General features: G+C 53.2%; 1 protein-coding gene across 1 annotated transcript in view; it reads left to right on the forward strand.

Annotated features, from left to right (window-relative positions):
- The first annotated feature begins 444 nt into the window (after nt 1-444).
- LOC115398276 (hamartin-like) overlaps nt 445-24993 on the forward strand; it is a 37767-nt gene continuing 13218 nt past the window's right edge. Inside the window, exons 1-12 of the mRNA XM_030104959.1 lie at nt 445-889; nt 1163-1272; nt 1360-1463; nt 1538-1690; nt 13179-13323; nt 13388-13542; nt 13869-13942; nt 14817-14973; nt 16204-16307; nt 16424-16665; nt 16735-16940; nt 17009-17115. Of these exons, the coding sequence (XP_029960819.1) occupies nt 1164-1272; nt 1360-1463; nt 1538-1690; nt 13179-13323; nt 13388-13542; nt 13869-13942; nt 14817-14973; nt 16204-16307; nt 16424-16665; nt 16735-16940; nt 17009-17115 (1556 nt within the window). The 5' untranslated portion in view covers nt 445-889; nt 1163. The remainder of the gene's footprint in view (nt 890-1162; nt 1273-1359; nt 1464-1537; nt 1691-13178; nt 13324-13387; nt 13543-13868; nt 13943-14816; nt 14974-16203; nt 16308-16423; nt 16666-16734; nt 16941-17008; nt 17116-24993) is intronic.

Consider the following 24993-nt stretch of genomic DNA (forward strand, 5'->3'; position numbering starts at 1 on the left):
AGTTACAGTGGTTACAGTATTATAGTAGTTACAGTGGTTACAGTATTATAGTAGTTGCAGTAGTTACAGTGGTTACAGTATTATAGTAGTTGCAGTAGTTACAGTGGTTACAGTATTATAGTAGTTACAGTGGTTACAGTATTATAGTAGTTGCAGTAGTTACAGTGGTTACAGTATTATAGTAGTTACAGTGGTTACAGTATTATAGTAGTTGCAGTAGTTACAGTGGTTACAGTATTATAGTAGTTGCAGTAGTTACAGTGGTTACAGTATTATAGTAGTTGCAGTAGTTACAGTGGTTACAGTATTATAGTAGTTACAGTAGTTACTTTCATCCGTTCTCAGCTCGTGAACGACACTGTTTTTCCAAAACGTTTTTTTCCGCCGCCCCGTGTGTCCGTGAATGCGTCCTCGATGAGTGACAGCCGCAGGTGTCGGGTTACAGCGGTGGGCGGGGCCTGCCGCCGGCGTGGATCCGTCGGTCGGACGGTAACTCGGCCTTTTTCGTCTCGCTGCTCTTGCTGTTGTTAATGGAGAACATCTCCGCTCGTTCCTGGAGTTTCCCGGTTCCTCCGCCCGTGGCTGCGGCGCTGCTCCGCCTCCAGCGCGGCTTCACGCAGCCGCTCGCCTCTTAGCTCGGCGGCTAACTTTTAGCTGTCAGAAGTTAGCTGACGTGACGTCACTGGGACTTACGCAACGCGAGAGGACGCAGGTGGAGAAAGAGGTGGAGAAAGAGGTGGAGAAAGAGGTGGAGAATCTCTGAAAAGGCAGTGAGCGCTGTCACTTACTGAAGCATGGAGCCGGGCTGTGGCTGTTCACTTCAAAGCTCCTCGTGTTGGAAATGTTCATGACTAAAAAAGTTTTTAACTTCATTCACTTTGCTATAAAAGTAAGACTTTGAACTTTGAATATTAGATTTAAAGCCGCGAGCTCGCTACTGTCATTTACACTGCTAGCTCAATGCTATCATTTACAACTGCTAGCTTGATGCTATCGTCTACAGCGTCTAGCTTGATGCTATTGTCTACAGCTGCTAGCTTGATGCTATCACTTTCAGCTGGTAACTGTTATGCTCACACCTTAGCATTCCAGCTAACCTGCTGCTGTGATCCGTTGACCTGGTTGAAGGTGTTGGGTTCCTCAGGTTAACTCTGTGTTGCAGGATGTCTCGGGAGCAGGCGAGTATCCCTGAGCTCCTGCTCTCATTGGACAGTTCAGATCTGCAGGAGGCGGAGCTAGTGAGAGCAGCAGTTGACCAACAGCTGAATTCAGGTGAAATTACTTGGCGGTGTTTGTGTTTGTGTTTGTGTTTGTATCTGTGTCTTTGTATGTGTACTGACTTGCAGTGTGTCCTCCCAGACAGAGGAGGCAGTGTTCTCCAGTCTCTGGTGGAACACTACCTGGACACCTCGTCCCATCAGGCAGTGCTCCTCCTCTCCTCCATCAGGGAGCGCCACCATAAAGTGAGCTAGCCGTCGTCGAGGTGTTGTTAAGCGTTGTGCTGTGGTCATGTGACATTTTGACCCCACCTCCTCAGCCTCTGCTGGAGAAGCTGAATGAGATTCTGGCCAGAACTGGATCCAGACTGTCGGTTCTGACCCTGCTGAGCCACCTGGTCCAGAAACAGCCGCCGTGGGTTCACCTGGTCTGCCGCTCGCCACTGCTGCCAGCGCTGCTGCGCTGCCTCAAGGTAGCTCAGGCTAATACTAACACCCGCTAACATCTGCTGATTGATTGGTTGTCTCGGTGTTGTGATTGGTTGTCTCGGTGTTGTGATTGGTTGTCTCGGTGTTGTGATTGGTTGTCTCGGTGTTGTGATTGGTTGTCTCGGTGTTGTGATTCTAGGGCGGGCGATATGGCAAAAATTTCATATCACAAATTGATACCGGTTTCACGGTATTTGACGGTATTTTCTTCCATGCAGAGTGTTGTTACACATTTTCTTCTAATAATAAAATAATGGCTGCAGCTGATCGGCTTTAAAAGGCCCATTTCACTGTCATGAGGACTGGATCATGTTTTTTTCATGTCCAGATTGTGTGATTGCGATCGTTATCTCGACCCGCCGCTTGTTTTCTTTTTCCTCATAGTCAGTCCCTTTAACGCGTCTTGAGTGGACGTCTGGCTGCTGCTGCAGGCTGAGCTGTGGATGTGGAGGCTGTGGATCTTAGTTTATGACATTCCTGGTGCTCTACAACGTGTCTTCGGCTCAGGTGGTGAAGCTAATTGCTAGTGTTAGCACCGCCGGCTAACCGCTTCTGCTCCACAGCATTTGCAAAAGATGGTTGTTTGATCCACGTCCGACCTTTTAAAGCCGAAGAACCTCCAAACCACAGCCGTGGCTCCTCCTCCTGCTATCAGTTCCTCTGGGTAAACGGCGTGCTTCACTGTGAGCTCTCGCCAGCAGCCAACAGCACGCTGTGTTGTCGGTGTGCAGCAGTGAAATGGGTCCCTGCTGAAACACTTTACAGCCGCGCACGTTCCGGACGTTGTTTGGGCTGTTCACCGGTATTACAGTATATGAAAAACTCATAATGAAAATGAAAACCGGTATTCGGTACAAACCGGTATACCGCACAGGCCTATGTGATTCTTGTTGTGGTGTTGTGATTGGTTGTCACAGTGTTGTGATTCTTGTTGTGGTGTTGTGATTGGTTGTCACAGTGTTGTGATTCTTGTTGTGGTGTTGTGATTGGTTATCTCGGTGTTAATATTAGAGGTCGACCGATTCATCGGTTTGGCCGATCAATCGGCCTGATAGGACGTTTTACAAACTATCGTAATTAACGGCAAATGGCCTGATAGTGGCCGATGGCTGTTTTTTTTTTTTTTTCTTTTTCGGCAGCGCGAGGGGGGGTGCTCTGAACACAGAGAGAGAGAGAGAGAGAGAGAGAGAGAGAGGTGGAGACACCATTAGCATCACTGTAAGTGTATTAAAACCTTCACAAGTTGAAAGCCAACATCTTAACCTCCTTTGTGGAGGAAATAAGTTCCACCTGTTCAACAAGCATAACTTGCATCATATGTTAGCATAACAGCCACGTTTCCACAGCCCAGTTTTACACAACCACACTGCTTGTTAAGCTAACAGCTAGCAGCTCGTTGAAAACACGCTAAAGGAAAGCGTCTCTGTGAAGGCAGTCCATCTTAGTTTGCCATGAATCTTAAAATTTGGCAATTTTAGCCGCTGTTTGAGACAAACCAGTAACCCCCCCCCCCCCCCCCCACCCCCTCCCCATTTCTCCCCGCAGATATTATGGAGGTTATAGTGACTTTGCTATTGGAAACGTTCCTGTTCCTGCAGTGGGTCACATATAGTCCATGACCAGACCACTGATTGCAATAAATCGGGTGGGTTTTTGTTTTTTTTGAGTTGCTCCACATCCCTAGTTTATGGTTTGGCATGATAACCATTGCAGACTGGTAGCTTAGTGGTGGTTATCATGCTGTTAATTAGAGATGTGCGAGTACCGATACCAGGTATCGGGATCGGGCCGATACTGGCCTTATTTCTAAGTATCAGGTACTCGTGAAGGCTCCCGATGCCAGCCGCCGATACTCACGGCAAGAAACCCCCACGCGTAGTGAGCCCTCCTCACCAGCAGGTGGCGGTAGTGCAGCCGAATGGGATGCAAGCTGCCGACAAACAGGAAGGAGGAAGAAGCTCCTCTCTGGAGCTGACAGGCGCAGGGCGACACTGCAGCGGGTTGATTCTCCATGAGTCTCATCCAGAGCAGAGACAACAGGATGAATCCAGAACGGCTGCTCGTCTCACCAGAACCGCCGGGGTGGAAATTCTGTTATATCAGTGAAAACGAGCCGAGCTTTGCAGAATGCTAACTCTGCAATGCTAAAATTGCTGAAGGAGGAGCGCGATGTTGTTCATTTCCCTCTAGTAATTTGTTGAAACACCTCAGGGTGAAGCTTGTGGACGAGAGTCTGACGCTGTTGAGCTGGAAAAAAGAAAACTCCGGCAGAAACTCGACGGCAAACTCTGCAGAAGACCGAGAAACTGAAGAGCAGAGATCCGAGAGCAGCACAGAGAACACCAGCAGCTCTTTAAACTCAGGGGCTGTTCTGTCTTTGACTTTAGTTCATTAAAAAATCATTAAAATTACTACATTTAAACACCTTAGTTTATGTAAAGTGTAAAACTCAGAGAAAACTGTTTTATCTTGCACTTCATTTCATTTAAAAACCGTTAAAATAAGTTCATTTCAAAAAGTGTAGAACTTAGAGTTGTTAGTTTACGTCTTGTAATTCAGTTCATTTAAACAAAACTTAAAATTCAGAGAAATTGTTTTATCTTGCACTTCATTTCATTTAAATAAGTGTAAACTCAGAGTGGTTTGTTTTATTTTTCAGACTATTATTTTGGACTTAAACGTAGTGGCTGGGCTGCCTTTTTATTAGAAATAACATTCATTTTCAAAAATAATCTGTCATTGCATTATTTTAAATTTTATGTTTGTAAAGTATCGGTATGCAAGTATCAGTATCGGTGAGTACTGAAGATGAAGTACTCGTACTCGGTATCGGTCTGAAAAGAAGTGGTATCGCACATCCCTAGTTTTAATCTATGGACCCCTGTTGCAGAAATACCTGAATTTCGTATGGTGCTTGTTTGCTTTTCGGGGACTTGTGGACTACCTGTTGACTACCCTTCCCCCCTAAATCATTCAGATTTATTCCCAAGACATCAAAGAACTGAAAAAAATAGTTTTATTTGTTTTCCAGATAAAATTTGAGACTTTTATAGCCTTCTTTAAAAAAATATTTATAGGCGGAAATAGGATTTTTATTTTTCTCTTGTATATATTTTCTCAGCAGAGTAATTGGGAAATGCTTACATCATTTTAGACACTGGATTTGAATTCTGACAGGTCTTACCTTTCATCTGGTACCAAACCTATGCCTGTAGCCCTCATAGTTTTGGAAATACACACATTTTTTATGCATGTTGTATTAGGTGGAATTTTGCATGGATTTGATGAAGAATCCAGGGTAAGATGAAGTATATGAAACCACGTTAGTTTATCACGAATATAAACACAAAGAATGTACGTTATTGAAACTTTGACACCTATCAAGCATTCCCTCATGTAATCGGTGACAGGGTCACAGGGAGGGGCGAATCCAGGTGAATTTCTGAGGAGCAAGAGAAACACAGGTGAGCATGGGGCTGGGTGAATGCAATCGGAGAAAAAGACACAACACAGGGGTCAAATAAACTGTGACACCTACACAAGACCCGTCCTCAGCATCAGAGTCAGTCAGGGCTGCATCTGTGATCATGTCAAGGTCATCCTCTTGGGGTTGATCGTCACATGTCTGCAATTTGCACAGGTTTGTGCATTTCAGGCCATTGCTCATGCACTGGCTTTCAGGGAGCTTGCAGTTGCAGGACAGCAGCTGCAGCACTGCCTCAGGGCTGGAGATCCTCGCATCCATTCCAGAATGAGTTGACCATCGTTATTTCTGGCCCAGCCATGCTCAACTGGGCTTGGGACTTGCAGATGTTGTTGTAGACTACCTGTTGGATTTGAGTTGAAGTCTTGTGTCTTTAACTTAATCAGCTGACCTCTGCACAGCACACATGCCTGCGCAGTACAGCTCATTGTTTTAAATGGATGTAACTAATGCTATTTTTGTGTGACATGCCTGAATATCTGTTGGATGACACAAAGACAAACCAGGATTTTTTCTGCAGCCTTAAAGCAGCTGGTTGTTGCTAAAACAATGAGCTGTAGCGTTCATGCACGTGGCTCCTGGAAGACAACACTCACTTCAGAGGTCAGTAGATGAAGTTACACATGCCTTTTGTTACAGATATGTTACACAATAGGATACTCTATGTTACAGATATATCTTACCTTTCCAGATGCAGGCCTAGTAGTTGGCGCGCATGGCATGCAGAAAGAGGCAGTCCTCACATGGTGGTAGCTGGCGAGATTCAAGCTCGCCACGGCGTGCACAGAGAAGTTGGGCGCGTGCTGCATTGATGTCCTTTGTTGTTGCCGGTGCAGAGTACAGTTTCATGTGAATTCTTGCAGCCTCTCAAACAGGTCCATTGATAGATTCCAGGATTTTCCCAACTCAAGGAATAATTTTTGGAACTGCTCTGATTTTGTGACAAGCTTCAAAGCTCGAAGCTTCCCACGGCCTGCGAATGCACTCACTGTATCACATCCAGTAAAGCATGCATACCAACAAGAGCATCACACACGTCATCTCCCAGCCCCTGGCTCAGTTTTTTATATCGAGATACCGAACTCGTTTCTGTGTTCCACACTTCTGGTACAAGGGACAGGAGGGACTCTTGAAAATGCTAGGCAGAGCACCAGCACATCAGTGTCATCAGATGTTATAACGACAGCGCTGTAGCCTTTCTCTGCGGCATGGGCTGCATGCAAAATCACTCTTGTGTCGCCTCCTCTTGATTTGATTGCAGACGTGCAACCTCTACGCACTGATCCCTGGTCAGATGCAAGCAGCTTTCCTCACTGGCAATGTATAGCACCGTGTTGTTCAGCTTTGCTCTCATCTTGAGCGTCTTCAGCTCAGCCACCAAAAATCTAATAAGGTTTGCCTTGTTAGCCGAGCTGCTGAGGAGCTTTCTCCACTGCTGGATCCGGTGGCCTGGTGCAATATTATGGAATCGTGATGCTGCGCCTCCTGTGGTGCCAGCCCGATTTTCTCTCTCAGCATTTTTTATTGAGTCCTCTCGATAAACATCGAATACCACATCAATCCTTTGGTTGCTTGCTCCTTTGTGCAGTATCTGAGTAAGGACAGACTCTGCGAGCTGAGAAAATTTTTGCTCATTGACCCAAATCTTCTGTATCAGACCCATACCATCAATGATGGTTGCAGACGGAGCAGGGATGGTCTCTGCTGGCATGACTTGCTTCTGCAGATGTCTAGCCAGAACCGATTTGCTCGTCCTCCGTAGTGTCCCGTCTCCATTTGCGAGTGACCATGGCAATGGCCCTAGAGGGTGGAGAGGACATCTGCCATCTGGAGATGACGGCTCTCTGCTGCCAGGACCATGAGGCCAAAAAGCTTTCTGTCAGCCTGCAAAACAATCATTTTTGGATTCTTTGCAGACTTCCTCTGGATGTCAGTAAACGTCTTAAGTTTCTTCTTGGTCATCTTGTCATGGAACTTGGTCTTTGGCTTGTGGCCTTCAAGTCGATCTTGCTTGAATGTCTCATGTGCTTCTGTGCCGATGTTACAGGCATCAAGAAGGTTCTTTGCTATATCTGGAGGGGGGACAGTGCCTGTTGACAAGTTGACAAACTCAGTTGCATTTGGGTCAAATGGGTTCGTCCAGTCATTCTCATCAAGCTTCACTATCGATTGTACAGCGGCTCCATCTCTGGAAATCCTGGTTATCTGCAGATCAGGGTGGCTGACAGGACTTTGTCTGCATCCCACCATTGTTCTCAGCTGTTTGAGGAGCATGCTGCGGTACTCAGATGTGAGGTAGTACCTTTCCACAGCAGCCCGTTTCGGGCTGAAGCCCTTTGTCCCTCCTGCTGTCTGGGTATCTCGATTGACCGTTTCCTCGATCGTTTGATCCACAGGGATCCGGCCAAAAGGATTCTGGCTACCAAGCTGGACACTGAAGCCACCCTGCATAAAGTTCTGGTGTACCTCCGGATGGTCAATGGGAAGACGTGACATTGTGGCATAATAATATGGCAGAAAACGTGCATAGTTTAGCTTGTCGTAGGCAAAGCACCATGGTATCATGGCACGGACTGCTGCTAGGTGCAGCTTCCAATCCCCCTCTCTTGTTGCACAGAGCAAGCCTAGCATGAGCTCAGCCATGTCAAGGTAAGACACCCAGAAAGCTGCCAAAGGATGAGTAGTTCTGAGGGAGTTGATGTACTCTTGGAACTACTGGATGATGTGATTACAGGATGCGTCATCTATGAGCACTGAGAGGGAGGCCTGTGACACTTCACTGTGGAAAGTGGAGATGGTTCCAAGGACTTTTTCCAGAAGATGAATCTCTGCTCTGTGGTTATTTTCGATCCAAGGGAGAAATCCCTTCCAGGCTACCCTCATGATCGCCTCATACATGACCTTGTGAAGCCTGACAGCACGGTTGTACTTGCGTCCCTCCATCACAGCTGTGATCGATCCTTCTGCAATCAGTCTGGACTCCACACATAAATCACGCAGGCCGGCTTCCTGAAACCTCTTCCCCATGACTGCTAAAAGGTTGCAGATAGTATGAAATGTTCCCATTATTCGTATTATGTTTTGGAACTTCTTTTGCTTCCATGTGATTTCTGCTGCCTTGGCATAGAGTGCTTGGTCAAACAAACTATCTTCTCCAGTCCAAGCGTGTTCATGATCTCCAGAGTTTGAGTTAGGATTTCATTGACGGTTGACATCTCAGTTGCTGGCGCGTTGATTGTGGGTAAGCAACTCACAGTATCCTGCTCCACATGCATGCTGCTGCGTGTGAGAACCCAGTCCAGCTGCTAATGGTTTGGTCTTCTGAGTTACACATTCGAGTGAGCAGCCAGATCAAGTTCTTGACTCTGGAATTTTTGACCTGTTTCTCTGCATCCACATCTAGGCTAACAGTAACTGGAGGGCCAACTCTTTGGCCAGCATTGTATGTCTGGAGTAATACTGGTGCTGGCGAGATGCTCCTTTTCTTAGACTTTTTCAGGTCATCTTTTCACATTGAAGCATTGGTCCAATGATTCTGGGCTGCACAGCAATGCCATTTACTCGATGTGATGTGCCTGCACCACTGGCTGTCTCCTCCAACCGCTCTATGTTGTCCCAGGCAAGGGTTGTGAAGACTCCTTGGTAAATATTTCTTGGCAATGCCACTCCTGTCTGGGATCTCTCCTGTTTCTGAAGGCAAAGTGCAGTGTCCATTTCTTCAACCTGTGTGTAAGAAACACCATGGCCCAGTCTATTAAGAATACATATTAGTTCAGTATTCCCAGTCAGAGATTTCACTGCAAAAGGCAGAAGGATGTGCTTTGGTGGTTTGGTTTTACCACCAGTGACGGCAAACACCAGATCACTGCCTCGGGAGTTGGTGAGTTGTTAAACCTTTTCAGATGGCTGATGATCGGCTGGCTTGCCTGTCAACAGTGTTTGGAGAAACTTGCTGACTGATTGAGGGAAGACATCTTTGTCCTGTTCCACATCAGGAGGCCATTCTTGGTTGGTTTCATTCTGTTTTATTTCATTCCGCAGGAGCAGTGCAGCTTTAACAACCATTTCAACTGACTGAGTTCTGAGAGCATCCAGCTCAGTCTGCAGGGCATATGTTCTCTTCACAAGGTCACTCTTGGAGAACCTGTTGGTGCACAGTAGAAGTTTTTCACTGTCATCAGGGCAGATGTGAATAGATTGTGCCAGTTCTTTTTCCACATGGTGACGAAGATTGTTCATGGATGATCTGGTTACTTGACTGGCTCCATGACAGAACATCAGTTCTTCAAATCGCTTCCCGAGGCCTTCCATGGGCACTATGTCTTGGCAAGGGAGAGCTTGAGTTCTTATGTACATGACAAGTTCCTGGACGGCCTGTGTTTCTGCAGCTTTGTACAGATCAGCATCATCAGCAACTCCACTGCCGAGAGCCGGCTCTTCACGGGTGTATGCACGATACCAGGATCTGTGATAATGTCCCTCTGCTGCGACAAGCTCCCTGCTGGTGATTGCCAACATTCGATCGTCAGCCTCTTGATAGCGGATTCTCGGATCCTGCTGTCTGCCCGTAGCTCACAGCACTTGACCAGGCTCTCACGGGTTTTCTGACCCTTGATATATTTGCTGTTTCTTTCACAGAAGATGCATTTCTCCTCTAAAACCCTTGAGCTGGTTGGTGTAACACGCTTCCTTTTGGCTGAGCTTCCTTCACTTTGCAACTTTGAGACATGTGCATCTAACTGTTTCTTCATTGTGAACTCCTGCATTTTCGGTGGTACCAAATCTGAGGCCACTCCCCGTTAGGCGCTGATTTTGCAAGCTCTATCAGGCTGGCATGTCCCCTGATCTCTGCTGCGTTAACCGAAGTCTTCCACGAGTCCAAGTCTGTGGGTGCACCAGTTGGGAGCTGTCAGTAGTGCAATGAATAGCACATTCTTTACCTTTTTCATCACTTTCACTGGACTTAGTGGCCATGGCTTTTCTAGGTCATCATGTTTCTGAAACATTGAGATAAAATGCTTTTTAAAGACCTAATTAGATTAACATTATATGGTTTTGAGACAGCTTCAGTTGATCATGTAGATCAACTACCTGGCTAACTAGCTTGCTAGCTAGCATTTGATAACACAAGTATCAACCTGATCATCACCATTACTTTTATTGAATTTCTCCCATAACATTAATGGTACAGTATTGTGAGAGTGGTTTCATTGTTTGTATGGTTTCAGTTCACCAAATTCAGCACTGTCTCAGCTTCTAGAGAAAAGATCTGTATCTCGCACTACCCTCACAGCTAGCTAACACTGTAGTAGCGTTCCCTCAGTGACACCACTTCATCCATAAGCATAATCATCAATCAAAAGTCATATCACAACATAACACACCCCCTAATATTTTTTTTTTATCACGAGCTGTGTTTGATTAATGTAGTTTGGATAGTTTATATGGGAAACAGAAATTCCTTCTTACCTGAGTGGCAGCTGCTTGAGAGTTGAGTGACAGCTTGGAAATGTCAGAAGCCATTAAATCTAGTTGTGCATGTGAACATATAAATGTGTGTATTTCCAAAACTATGAGGGCTACAGGCATAAGTTGGGTACCACATGAAAGGTAAGACCTGTCAGAATTCAAATCCAGTGTCTGAAATGATGTAAGTATTACCCAATTACTCTGCTGAGAAAATATATACAAGAGAAAAATAAAAATCCTATTTCCGCCTATAAATATTTTTTTAAAGAAGGCTATAAAAGTCTCAAATTTTATCTGGAAAACAAATAAAACTATTTTTTTTCAGTTCTTTGATGTCTTGGGAATAAATCTGAATGATTTAGGGGGGAAGGGTAGTCAACAGGTAGTCCACAAGTCCCCGAAAAGCAAACAAGCACCATACGAAATTCAGGTATTTCTGCAACAGGGGTCCATAGATTAACAGCATGATAACCACCACTAAGCTGCCAGTCTGCAATGGTTACCATGCCAAACCATAAACTAGGGATGTGGAGCAACTCAAAAAAACAAACTAGAAATTGCCCACCCGATTTATTGCGATGGGTCAATTTTGGGCTCATGGACTAATAGGCTGTATTTGGAAATGAATTCCGAATTTATTCTTTCAAAAAAGGTAGCCGAATTAAAAAAAACAAACCATTCTTGAGTAGTGATAAAGAACACAACTGTTTAGAGCAGGGCCGGATCCGGACCCAGACGCCATCCAATACGGACCAGGACTTATTGAGCGGAGCGGCGTGCGGATCGGTGCGGCGGCGCGCAGAACGGTGCGGCACGGAGCCTGCATGCGGTGCCCGTCCAGGCTTCACATGTCCGCGTGGGTGCGCGTTGGTCCGCGTGACGTAAAAATCGTCATGAATTCCTGTCCGCTGGGGTCCCGCGGACCGATCCGCGGACGTCCGCGCAGCAGCCAGATTTTGAGACCGCGTTGCGCGCAGCTCGTGGCGGTGTGCGCCTGCGCCAGAGCGCCACAGCAAACCAAACATGACGGTAAAGTGAAAGTAGACGGAGCTCCAGCCTGATGGCTCCACTTAAAGACACCGGAAGAGGGAAAAACTGGTGGAAAGAGAGAGAGACTCTGTCTGGAGGAGGAGAAGGTCTGCAGACAGAAGTGAAAGTAACTAATCGCTCCGGCGCCGCCCCGCGATTCAGAAACAGGAAAAAAGGCTAAATAAACTTCAATACTTAATGATGATGTACTGACAATGTATGTGCTTCATTTTCTCTAATTAATCTGTAATGAAGGAGCAGATAAACAGTCTGCAGAGCCGGAAAAGCTTCGAGGATGCGTGGGTCAGCGTTCCTATTGAACGCTGCACAGCTGAGCTCAAAATGTAGTCTGGGAGAACTATGGGAGAACGCACGTCCGCCTCGGTGGAGCGCGGACACTCCAAAGGGGACACTCCAAAGGGGACACTCCAAAGCGGACACTCCAAAGGGGACACTCCAAAGGGGACACTCCAAAGTGGAAATGCGTACATGTGAAGCATGGACCAGCCTTGGGTCGGGGAGGCGGGGAGCGGCGCGGTGCCTGCATGCTGCGTTGGGATCCGTGACTGGGGTGCTGGATTGCCCCCCCCCCCCCCGTCGGGCCTGGAGCCCAGGATGATCAGTCCACCAGGACCCTGACAGTCACTCACTGCCCAGCAACGTGCAAATGAATGTTCCCTCAGAGTTGCTTGGATTTTGGGGAACCACAAAAAACCATTTAGTGATGGGAGGTTGTCAAGGAGGGCGTGGATTCATTTGATTTGATAGTCAGCTGTTGATGACATGCAGACGCTCATAGAACTACCAGGTTACAGCAGCATATATCACACTGATTCAGTCAGACATCATGATGTTCCGGACCTTTGCTTTAACAAAATATCCCTGACCGGACCTCTGTGAAGTTTAGTTGCAGACCCCTGGTTTAGAATATATCGGATATAAGTTGAGGATAAAGGTTACGGCTTATGGGAGGATGAGAAAATCACAGTTCAGATCCTTCACTCCAGATGCCTTGTTTAACTAGTGTTATTTTTTATGGCGTACAGTATCATCACTCACAAAATGTGAAGTCCCCCCCATATTAAAGTGTAACAAAATTATCCATGTCAGTTTTAATAGATATTGAATACTCATAAGTTTCAATTAAATATATTGATTTTTATGTTTTCTTTGCAACTTTATACATTTGGATAGTGTTCAGCAGTGCTAATAAAGTCAGAGAGTGTTAATTTCCAACAGTGTTGAATTTTTTTCCGTGGGATGGGGATGGATGGGGGGGGGGGGGGGGGGGGGGGGGGGGCGGGGGGCGGCTGGGCTATCGGCCGATTAATCGGCTATCGGCTTTTCCTGCTCCAAACTATCGTTATTATATCGGCCTTTAAAAATCCACTAGCGGTCGACCTCTGGTTGATATTCTTGTTGTGTTGTTGTGATCGGTTGTCGAGTCAAGATGTAACTAATTGTTGTAATTGATTTCTTTGTTTGCTCAGACGGACAGTGACGTTGTGGTCCTGATCACCGGGGTCCTGGTCCTGATCACCCTCTTACCCATGATCCCTCAGGCCGGAAAACAGCACATCTACGACTTCTTCGATGTCTTCGGACGCCTCGCGTCCTGGACCTACAGGAACCCTGGTGGGTGAGCGGTTTGCCACGGCACGGGGGGCAGCGCAGCGTTTTGATGGGTTCTCCTGATCAGGTCAGGTTCCGGCGGTCCAGCTGGTCCATCTGCATGCGGCGGTGTACTCTCTGTTCCACCGACTGTACGGGATGTTCCCCTGTAACTTCATGTCCTACCTCAGACTGCACTACAGCATGAAGGAGAACCTGGACACCTTCCAGGAGGTGGTGAAGGTCAGTACAGACCGGGAGGGGGGGTTCTCAGACCCCCTCAGACCAGCAGACACACCTGGCACCAATACAGACCAGTAGAGTCCACCTCAGACTGGGGGGGGGGGGGGGGGGGGCTTTCAGACCCCCTCAGACCAGCAGACACACCTGGCACCAATACAGACCAGTAGAGTCCACCTCAGACTGGGGGGGGGGGGGGGGCTTTCAGACCCCTTCAGACCAGCAGAGACACCTGGCACCAATACAGACCGATAGAGTCCACCTCACACCAATACAGACCAGTACCTGGTTCCGTCTCTTGATCCAGGTGTTTCCTGTTTGTCTCACAGCCGATGCTGCAGCACGTCCGGGTTCACCCAGAACTGGTCACAGGAACCCAGGACTACGAGCTAGACCCGTCCAGGTGAGTCCACCACAGATATGGACCACCAACCACAGCTTGAGAAACTGAAGAGGTCTAAAGAGGTCTAAACAGGTCTAAAGGGGCTGTCAGGAGGTGGAGCAGTGTTTGGGTCGTCGTGGTGAAGAAGGAGCTGAAAGAAGCTCTGGATTCACCGTCAGTCCACGTTCCCCCTCACCTCTGGTCCTGATCCGGGCCAGAACCCAGGACCAGGTCCAGAGACAAGAGGCTGAAATGAGCTTCCTCTGTAGGGGGGCTGGACTTCCTTAGAGACAGGGGGAGGAGCTACGTCAGCAGGGGGAGGAGCTACGTCACCAGGGGGAGGAGCTGGGAGTAGAGCCGCTGCTCCTCCACATGGAGAGGAGCCGTGAGGAGGATCAGCTCCTCTTTAGGACGGAACCTCCTGGACGCCTCCCTGGGGACGAGTTCCGGACATGTCCCACTGGGAGGAGACTCCGGGGAAGACCAGGACACCCTGGAGAGACTATGTCTCTGGGCTGGACTGGGAACACCTCGGGATCCTCCAGGAAGAGTCTGGGGACAGGAGGTCTGGGGACAGGAGGTCTGAGGACAGGAGGTCTAGGGACAGGAGGTCTGGGGAGAGGAAGTCTGAGCGTCTCCACTTAGAGTGCTGCCCCTGAGACCTGGTCCTGGATCAGCGGTTGCAGATGGATGGATGGAGGTCAGGGTGTGAAGAACCCACTAGAACAATCAGGCAGAACGTCTCGACTGACGGAACGAGCAGCGAGAGGCGTCAGCGGAACCTGTTCAGGAAACAACGCCGACGTTCCACTGCGGCGTTCCAGTCTGGCGTTCCTCTGTTGGTCGTGAATCCAGCCCTCCTGACAGCAGCGTGTTGTCCCTGCTCTGCCTCCAGGTGGCGCTGCTTCGAGGTCCACGACATCGTCCTGGAGTGCTCGCGGGTTTCCCTGGACCCGCTGGAGTCGTCCTGCGAGGAGGACGCGTTGTCCTCCCCCAGACCTGGTCCTCAGCAGCACGTCCTCTGCAGTCTGCAGACCTCCACCCCCATCCAGGTAACGACACCAAGCCCCGCCCACACCCAGGTAGACACCAAGCCCCGCCCACATCCAGGTAACGACACCAAGCCCCGCCCATATCCAGGTAGACACCAAGCCCCGCCCACATCCAGGTAACGACACCAAGCCCCGCCCACACCCAGGTAGACACCAAGCCCCGCCCACATCCAGGTAACGACACCAAGCCCCGCCCACATCCAGGTAACGACACCAAGCCCCGCCCACATCCAGGTAACGACACCAAGCCCCGCCCATATCCAGGTAACGACACCAAGCCCCGCCCACATCCAGGTAACGACACCAAGCCCCGCCCACACCCAGGTAGACACCAAGCCCCGCCCACATCCAGGTGGACACCAAGCCCCGCCCACCTTACCACAAGGTGGTGCCGCACCACATTAAAGTGGCCCCGCCCCCAACAGCCCTGTGGGTCGTGGGGGGGTTGTTAGAGTTAAGGGGGGCTGTGGGGGATGGTCCTCCGGTCGCGGCCCCGCCCGCCCCGACAGGGGACCCATGACAGAACGGGGATGAGAGAGCCCCCCCCATCAGCTCGGCTGGATTTCTCCCCCCAGTGAAGACCCAGCAGGAACCTGGGACTATCGGGGGGCCAAGGCGTCTGGTACTGCAGGTCTTCTCAGATCCCCTTCCTGGATGTCTGGACTGTGAGCAGCCCGGCCTGCAGGTAGAGGGTCACCTGGGAGACCGCCGGGGCAGTGGACGTCCTCCGCCCTGTGTGGTGGACCCTGAGGTCCTCGGTCCTGTCTGAGCCGTGTACTGGTCCATACCTGTGACTGAAGGTCTGTGGTGCCGCTGAGGGAGAGGTCTTCAGAGAACCGGTTCCTGAGGGAGGCAGAGTGGACCTGATCCAGGTTAAATGTGGTTTGAATCATATCGTAGCTGACGGGGTTCCAGGTGATTCCAGGAGCGTTCACTCAGTCATTTCGTTGAATGAATGAGTTATGTTATAAGTTCTTCTGAGATTCTTCTTTGTTTTGCCATCTTGGAAAGTGTGTCTGTTCGCTCCAGGATGTGGGATTGTTCCGGACTGAGTTCGCAGGAGATCAGTGAAGACGTGGTTCTGTGGAGACCTTCCCAGCAGGCAGCGGGGCTGTGCGGACGCCAGAGCTGTGAAGCAGTTCGATGCTGAACTGAGGAACGAAGACCTGATTCCCAGTCTGACCAGCTTTCATCCACTGTGTGTGTGTGTGTGTGTGTGTGTGTGTTCAGGCTGATATCAGTTGGAGCCCTTCCTCCCACTGTGGGCTGGAAACTCCTCCCCCTGACCCTGCAGGCTCCGCCCACCCACTGACCACGACCCCCCCCCTTGTCAGGTGACCTCAGCTGTGTGTGCTTGTGCGTTGGTGTGTCTGCCTTCTTCACACTGACACTGTGTGTGTGTGTGTGTGTGTGTGTGTGTGTGTGTGTGTGTGTGTGTGTGTGTGTGTGTGTGCGCAGGTGTGACTCCTCCCACTGAGGACAGCAGCCAGGCACAGGGCTCCATCACATCCCCACTGACCAAGCTGCAGCCAATCAGAGAGCAGGATGGGTCTTCAGCCTTTCAGCCAATCAGAGAGCAGGATGGGCCTTCAGCCTTTCAGCCAATCAGAGAGCAGGATGGGCCTTCAGCCTTTCAGCCAATCAGAGAGCAGGAGTTAGGAGCCCTGGATGATGTCATCAGCAGTCCAGCCGGTGAGCCAATCAGCAGACAGGTTTGTCGTGCCTCTAGCCGTTTGTTTACGTCCTGTTTCCTGTCTGCAGAGCTGCCGCCACATGAGGCTCCGCCCCCTCAGCCCTCTTGGACCCGCCCATTCCCCGCCACCTCTTCAGGCTCCGCCCTCACCTTCGCTCCCACTGTCCTCCTTCCTCCCAGAGCGGAGGGGGACTGTGGCCCCGCCCCTCCGTACGAGCCGCTGCTGTCCCTCGCTCTGCGGCGGGACGCCGCGCTCTTCAGGACGAAGACCGAGGTAGCGCTGGCTGAGGACGACTGTCCAGGAGACTCTGAAGGGTCCGCTGACGGTTGATGCTCCCGCAGGAGCCGGGGGAGGAGCCGGAGGAGGACCACGCCCTCGTCTCGCCCCTGAAGGTCCTCGACCAGCTGATCGTCCACGGACACGATGCTCACCACCGTCTCAGCCGCAGGTGAGACACCAGGACGGAGTTCTTTTTTTTTTTTTTTTTTTTTCCCTTGTCCTGTTCGGCAGCTGGGGCGTGCAATATTGTATGATTGTAGCCTTTTACTGTCCGAACAGATTTTGATATTAGCAGCAGGACGAGACTGAGTCTCCTCCTGCTGCTGCCTTTATTTAAAGCTGGCATCCGGCATGGCTGAGGACAGGACCGGGACGGAGACGCTCAGAGAGCAGGGACAGAAAGAGAGCAAGATAAAGAGAGGGAGAACGGAAGGGGGGGGAGGGGGGGGGGGCACAACCTATGTACAAAGTCACAATACAAAACAGTGTTGTCGACGCACCACACGCAACCTAGAACAATCCCAAACCCCCAATCTAGACAACACCAAAACAGAGCCGACAACCAACACAGAAAATTACAGAACCATACATACTTTTTTTTTTTTTCTTCTTCTTTTTTTCCGAACCATATTAGTGAACAGACCAGGCCACAAAAATAAAAGGAGGTGTAGGGGAGGAAGGAAATGCAAGGACACCACAAACCCTTTTTTTTTTTTTTTTTTGAATATAGCTAGTAGTAACTAGTAGTAACTAGTAGTAACTAGTAGTAACTAGTAGTAAACTCGGGGCGTGCATCAAGAGAGGTCTGCTACAGATCACCATTAGTCTAACCACCACAAGAAGACAAGGTAACCCAGTATGTGAAGAGTGATTAAAGATCAGCGTGATCATGTGAATATGATGGTGACAGTGATGGTGATAGTGATCATGCATATATGACCTCTGACCTCTGAGAAGGCCAGAAGCAGGCCAGAGAGGCCCTCAGAGCCCAGACAGCCGGCGGACATCACAGAGCCCGGATCCGAGCCGCCCCCCCAGGCAGACGCCCCCGCTCCGGTCCAGAAACGGGGCAGAGGAAAGCCCCGGCCGGGGACCCGGCGGCCCCGGGGCCCGGGCCCCGCGGAGCCACGACCGGCAGGAGCCGGCAGGGCCGAGAGCCCAAGGCCCAAGAGCCCAGGAGCCAACCCCCCACCCAGGCGAAGGGCTATGACCCATCCGGGAGAACCGGCCCACACGGGCGGCTACCCACCCCGGGCCAGTACCCCCCCCAGCGCTCCGGCCACGCACCCCGAGAATCAGGGCATCACCCCCCCCCCACCCCCACCCCACCCCCACCCCACCCCCCACCCCACGACCCCCACCCGGAACCCACCCCCCCGTCCACCGCCCGGCCCACCCCTCCCACCCCCTGTCCTCTACCGCCTCACCCCCCCCCGCCCCAACCCAACACTCATACCCACTCACTCATACTGACACACACACATGCACACACGCACACACACAACCACTCATCCCCAAACCAAACGCACACACACACACACACTCACATTCCAACACACTCACACCCTCTCACGCACACGCTAACAAGCTCGCACACGCACGCGCGCGCGCGCACACACACACACACACACACACACACACACACACACACACACACACACAGTCCATCCTACCCCAAACACACTCACATTCCCGCGTCATCCAACTGTCACATCCTGTGGGAGACCCCCCCGGAAGGCAAGGGAACACCGAACCCCACATCCAGAACCCCCCGCCACCCACAACCGCCGCCCCCACCCCCAAACCCCTCCACCGCAGACAGGTATGCACCCCCCTGAGCCAGCAGCCCCCCAAACCACAGCCGCTCCAAACCCCCGGCCTGTGGGGAAAACAACAGCCCCCCCCACCCCCCACCCCCCACCAGAAGGAATCTGGAAACGGGGGCGCAGAAGACCCCATTGCCCTCCCTCCCCCCCCCCCCCCCCCCCCGTCTCGTGAGTGTTGATGGAGTATATGTTGTTTGCGATTAAAATTGAGGGGCAGTAACCACACCGTGCCGCGAGTGAGGCCAAACGAGCAGTCTCATCCACCTGAACAGCCCCCCCCCCGACACAGCGCGCCAAGACCCCCCGACGTGTGTGTTTGTATGTATTTGGTCGTGTTAGATGACTAAGTGCAATTAAGACTGAGAGGCGAGCCACCGAAGCGTGCAGTGATTGGGGCCACTTAGACGGCCCCCTCCACCCCCCTCCACCCTCCACCCTCCACCCTCCACCACACCCAACCTGATAAGCCCGCCTCCCAGAGCCCTACGTGTGTGTGCATGAGAGCGGGGGGAGAGGGGGGTCCGGGGATGCCGCAGCACCCCCGTCACCCAGGAGCCCCCCGATGAAGGACAGGGCCAGGAGCGCCACCCCCCCCCCCCAGGACGGAGTTCTGTCCGGGTGCCGGATCCTCCCGAGGTCCAGAACCGGTCCTCGGCGTCAACAAAGCTAAAGGTCACTGCTGTCCACTGAGACGGACGGAGGACAGAGGGACAGATGTTCTGTCGTCCAACAGTGAACAAGACCACTGCTGCGTCCACTTCTAATATACAGCCAGTGTGTCCAGCATGCCTGCTCTGAGTGTCCCCCATCCTCCGTCCTGCTCTGAGCGTCCTCCGTCCTCCGTCCTGCTCTGAGCGTCCTCCGTCCTCCGTCCTGCTCTGAGCGTCCTCCATCCTCCGTCCTGCTCTGAGTGTCCCCCATCCTCCGTCCTGCTCTGAGCGTCCTCCGTCCTCCGTCCTGCTCTGAGTGTCCCCCGTCTTCCGTCCTGCTCTGAGTGTCCCCCGTCCTCTGTCCTGCTCTGAGCGTCCTCTGTCCTGCTCTGAGCGTCCTCCGTCCTGCTCTGAGCGTCCTCCGTCCTCTGTCCAGTGGGCGGTGCTTCTATTGGCTGAGTGTCCTGGGTGTCATGGCGGCTCGCTGCTCTCCCAGTCGGTGCGTCGTTAACGGACTGATAGATGATCTGAAAACCTTCTGTAGCAGACAGGAGTCCTCGGGACGGGACAGGACGAGTCCTCGGGACGGGACAGGAGGAGACAGGAGGAGTCCTCGGGACGGGACGGGAGGAGACAGGAGGAGTCCTCGGGACGGGACGGGAGGAGACAGGAGGAGTCCTCGGGACGGGACGGGAGGAGACAGGAGGAGTCCTCGGGACGGGACAGGAGGAGACAGGAGGAGTCCTCGGGACGGGACAGGACGAGTCCTCGGGACGGGACAGGAGGAGACAGGAGGAGTCCTCGGGACGGGACAGGACGAGTCCTCAGGACGGGACAGGAGGAGTCAGGAGGAGTCCTCGGGACGGGACAGGACGAGTCCTCGGGATGGGACAGGAGGAGACAGGAGGAGTCCTCAGGACAGGACAGGAGGAGTCCTCGGGACAGGACAGGACGAGTCCTCGGGACGGGACAGGAGCAGTCCTCGGGACGGGACGGGACAGGAGGAGTCCTCGGGACAGGACAGGAGGAGTCCTCGGGACAGGACAGGAGGAGTCCTCGGGACGGGACAGGAGGAGACAGGAGGAGTCCTCGGGACGGGACAGGAGCAGTCCTCGGGACGGGACGGGACAGGAGGAGTCCTCGGGACGGGACAGGAGGAGTCCTCGGGACGGGACAGGAGGAGTCCTCGGGACGGGACAGGAGGAGTCCTCGGGACGGGACAGGAGGAGTCCTCGGGACAGGACAGGACAGGAGGACGTACAGAGTGCTACTGTTGATGTCACTGATTCACACCACATCCCGACGGACATAGCAAGAACTCCCGGGTGTCCGTGGATCGCCGTGGCGACGGAGAGGCGGCGTCGGCGGCGAGAGAGCGATGGCGGAAGCGAGGCTGCAGGGCCGGAGAGCTGACGCGGCTACGGAAGCAGCCGTACAAACCACGAGCGTCTGTCTCTCCAGCGCACGCTCCCTCAGCGCACGCTCCCTCGTGCACGCTCCCTCAGCGCACGCTCCCTCGCGCACGCTCCCTCAGCGCACGCTCCCTCGCGCACGCTCCCTCAGCGCACGCTCCCTCAGCGCACGCTCCCTCAGCGCACGCTCCCTCGCGCACGCTCCCTCAGCGCACGCTCCCTCAGCGCACGCTCCCTCGTGCACGCTCCCTCAGCGCACGCTCCCTCAGCGCACGCTCCCTCGTGCACGCTCCCACAGCGCACGCTCCGTCGTTCCCGCTCCCTCAGCGCACGCTCCCTCGCGCACGCTCCCTCAGCGCACGCTCCCTCGCGCACGCTCCCTCAGCGCACGCTCCCTCAGTGCACGCTCCCTCGTGCACGCTCCCTCAGCGCATGCTCCCTCAGCGCACGCTCCCTCAGCGCACGCTCCGTCGTGCACGCTCCCTCAGCGCATGCTCCCTCAGCGCATGCTCCCTCAGCGCACGCTCCCTCGAGCACGCTCCCTCAGCGCACGCTCCCTCAGCGCACGCTCCCTCGTGCACGCTCCCTCGCGCACGCTCCCTCGTGCACGCTCCCTCAGCGCACGCTCCCTCAGCGCACGCTCCCTCGTGCACGCTCCCTCAGCGCACGCTCCCTCGCCAGCAGATGGACGAACTGAGGCTGCAGGCTGCCGTTCACCACACCGTCGAGGACAGCTGCGTTACTCTGATCACGGAATCCTGCCTCAACTCATCGGTACCGGACGCGGCCATCAAGCTGGACGGCTACGTCCTCCATCGGCAGGACAGGACGAAGGACTCCGCTGAGAGCAGAGGAGGGGGCGTGTGCACGTACATCAACAACAGCTGGTGACTGTGGACAGCCGCCGCGCCGCGGATCTGAATGTGTGGCTGTTGAATCAGGCCCGTTTGTGACCGCTGCCTATATAGCACCCGATGCTAATGCTAGCGCAGCTAACGGACTGCTCCGCAGCAGCATTAGCAAGCAGCAGAGCAGACACCCCGAAGCAGCACCGTCACAGGGGGGCGCCAGCCGTGTGGCACCAGAGGAGCTAACCCACTGGACAAGGTGTGCTCCGACATGGAGCCGGGCCACAGGGCGAGGCCGCGAGCCCACCTGGGCCAGTCGCTCTCATGTCCCTGCTTGTGATCCCTGCATACACCCCCCTCCAGAAACCTGCCCCCAGCCCCAGAAGGACCATTACAATCTGGCCTGGTGCCTCTGAGCAGCTGCAGGACTGCTCTGAAAGGACGAGCTGGACATTTTCGAGCACCCAGACCTGGAGGTGTTCACGGACAGAGTTCTGGGCTGCATTAAAGGGGCTGTATCAGGCAGAATTCACTTTCTGCATGTTTTCACCGTGTTATTTAGTTCTGTTCTCGCCAAAAACTCCCCAAAAACTCCCCAAAGCGTTTTTTTCCTTCCTGCCTGAGTGTTTGAGCTTTCCTGGTGTTCCTGCTGCTCAGAGAGGCAGCCCCTCCCACCGAGAAAACGCTCTGCTTCCCACGTTCACGTCACTCGGAGAAGATAGCTCCCCTCAAACCCCCCCCACACACACACACACACACACACACACACACACACACCGCAGGCCCTCGGCAATCAACGTTGCTGCTTTTTGTATCTCTGATTACGGAGATAAACTTTAACCATCATCTGAAAGCAACAATCAAGCAAGAGCAAGAGTCTGGAGGGTCTGGAGGGTCTGAAGGGTCTGGAGGGTCTGAAGGGTCTGGAGGGTCTGAAGGGTCTGGAGGGTCTGAAGGGTCTGGAGGGTCTGAAGGGTCTGGAGGGTCTGAAGGGTCTGGAGGGTCTGGAGGGTCTGAAGGGTCTGGAGGGTCTGGAGGGTCTGGAGGGTCTGAAGGGTCTGGAGGGTCTGGAGGGTCTGAAGGGTCTGGAGGGTCTGGAGGGTCTGGAGGGTCTGAAGGGTCTGGAGGGTCTGAAGGGTCTGGAGGGTCTGGAGGGTCTGAAGGGTCTGGAGGGTCTGGAGGGTCTGAAGGGTCTGGAGGGTCTGGAGGGTCTGAAGGGTCTGGAGGGTCTGGAGGGTCTGAAGGGTCTGGAGGGTCTGGAGGGTCTGAAGGGTCTGGAGGGTCTGGAGGGTCTGGAGGGTCTGAAGGGTCTGAAGGGTCTGGAGGGTCTGGAGGGTCTGAAGGGTTTGGAGGGTCTGGAGGGTCTGAAGGGTCTGGAGGGTCTGGAGGGTCTGAAGGGTCTGAAGGGTCTGGAGGGTCTGGAGGGTCTGAAGGGTCTGAAGGGTCTGGAGGGTCTGAAGGGTCTGGAGGGTCTGAAGGGTCTGGAGGGTCTGAAGGGTCTGGAGGGTCTGGAGGGTCTGAAGGGTCTGGAGGGTCTGGAGGGTCTGAAGGGTCTGAAGGGTCTGGAGGGTCTGGAGGGTCTGGAGGGTCTGAAGAGTCTGGAGGGTCTGAAGGGTCTGGAGGGTCTGAAGGGTCTGGAGGGTCTGGAGGGTCTGAAGAGTCTGGAGGGTCTGAAGGGTCTGGAGGGTCTGGAGGGTCTGGAGGGTCTGGAGGGTCTGCGCTTGGTGAGTTTCTCACAGGAAAAGACGTTTTCGTGTGTCTGTGTGTAGAGAAGCTAGAGCTAAAGAGCTAAAGCTAGCTAGCGTATTTGTTTTGAAGCTCTGATTGGTTGAAGTAGCTGTCAGTCAAAGTCCACAGGGGGAGAGGCGGGACTTCAGTGAAACGGAGCGTTTTCTCTTCCGGGTTTCAGAATCAGCCCCAGAAAATCTTTTATTTCACACAAAATGACTTTTCCTTAGCGCCAAAAATAAACTATTAGCATGTTAGAGCCAATAACAGGGTTTGGACGAGCTGAAGAAGCAGGATACAGGTCCTTTAAAAACTGCACAATGTCACAGCTGAAACAACCATTCGGGTCCACCCGAACAGGAAGCCCTGGATGACCCAGAAGGTCCAGCAGCTGCTGAAGGACAGAAACACGCCTTCAGGGCTGGGGACGGCGCCCTGCAACAGCCAGCCTGAAGAGAGGCCTCAGAAAGTCCAAGAGGGACTCCAGGAGGAGGATCCAGGATCACCTGGAGAGGAACAACAGCAGACAGGTGTGGCGGGGGGTCCAGCACCTCACCAACTTCAGGGCTCACACCGGAGCTGCAGAGGGAGGAGCCTCGCCGGCGGAGGAGCTGAACAGCTTCTTGACCCGCTTCGAGGCAGGATCTCCAGAGCAGCACCACCCTGCGGTCCAGAGCAGCACCACCCTGCGGTCCAGAGCAGCTACACCCTGCGGTCCAGAGCAGCACCACCCTGAGGTCCAGAGCAGCACCACCCTGAGGTCCAGAGCAGCACCACCCTGAGGTCCAGAGCAGCACCACCCTGCGGTCCAGAGCAGCACCACCCTGAGGTCCAGAGCAGCACCACCCTGAGGTCCAGAGCAGCACCACCCTGAGGTCCGGAGCAGCACCACCCTGAGGTCCAGAGCAGCTACACCCTGCGGTCCAGAGCAGCTACACCCTGCGGTCCAGAACAGCTACACCCTGCGGTCCAGAGCAGCACCACCCTGAGGTCCAGAGCAGCACCACCCTGCGGTCCAGAGCAGCTACACCTCACCCTGAGGTCCAGAGCAGCTACACCCTGCGGTCCAGAGCAGCTACACCCTGAGGTCCAGAGCAGCTACACCCTGAGGTCCAGAGCAGCTACACCCTGAGGTCCAGAGCAGCTACACCCTGCGGTCCAGAGCAGCTACACCCTGCGGTCCAGAGCAGCTACACCCTGCGGTCCAGAGCAGCTACACCCTGAGGTCCAGAGCAGCACCACCCTGCGGTCCAGAGCAGCTACACCCTGAGGTCCAGAGCAGCTACACCCTGCGGTCCAGAGCAGCACCACCCTGCGGTCCAGAGCAGCTACACCTCACCCTGAGGTCCAGAGCAGCTACACCTCACCCTGAGGTCCAGAGCAGCTACACCCTGCGGTCCAGAGCAGCACCACCCTGAGATCCAGAGCAGCTACACCCTGCGGTCCAGAGCAGCACCACCCTGAGGTCCAGAGCAGCTACACCCTGCGGTCCAGAGCAGCACCACCCTGAGGTCCAGAGCAGCTACACCCTGCGGTCCAGAGCAGCTACACCTCACCCTGAGGTCCAGAGCAGCACCACCCTG

The sequence above is a fragment of the Salarias fasciatus genome, chromosome 12 (genome assembly GCF_902148845.1).
Source record: "Salarias fasciatus chromosome 12, fSalaFa1.1, whole genome shotgun sequence".
Classification (NCBI taxonomy): Eukaryota; Metazoa; Chordata; class Actinopteri; order Blenniiformes; family Blenniidae; genus Salarias; species Salarias fasciatus.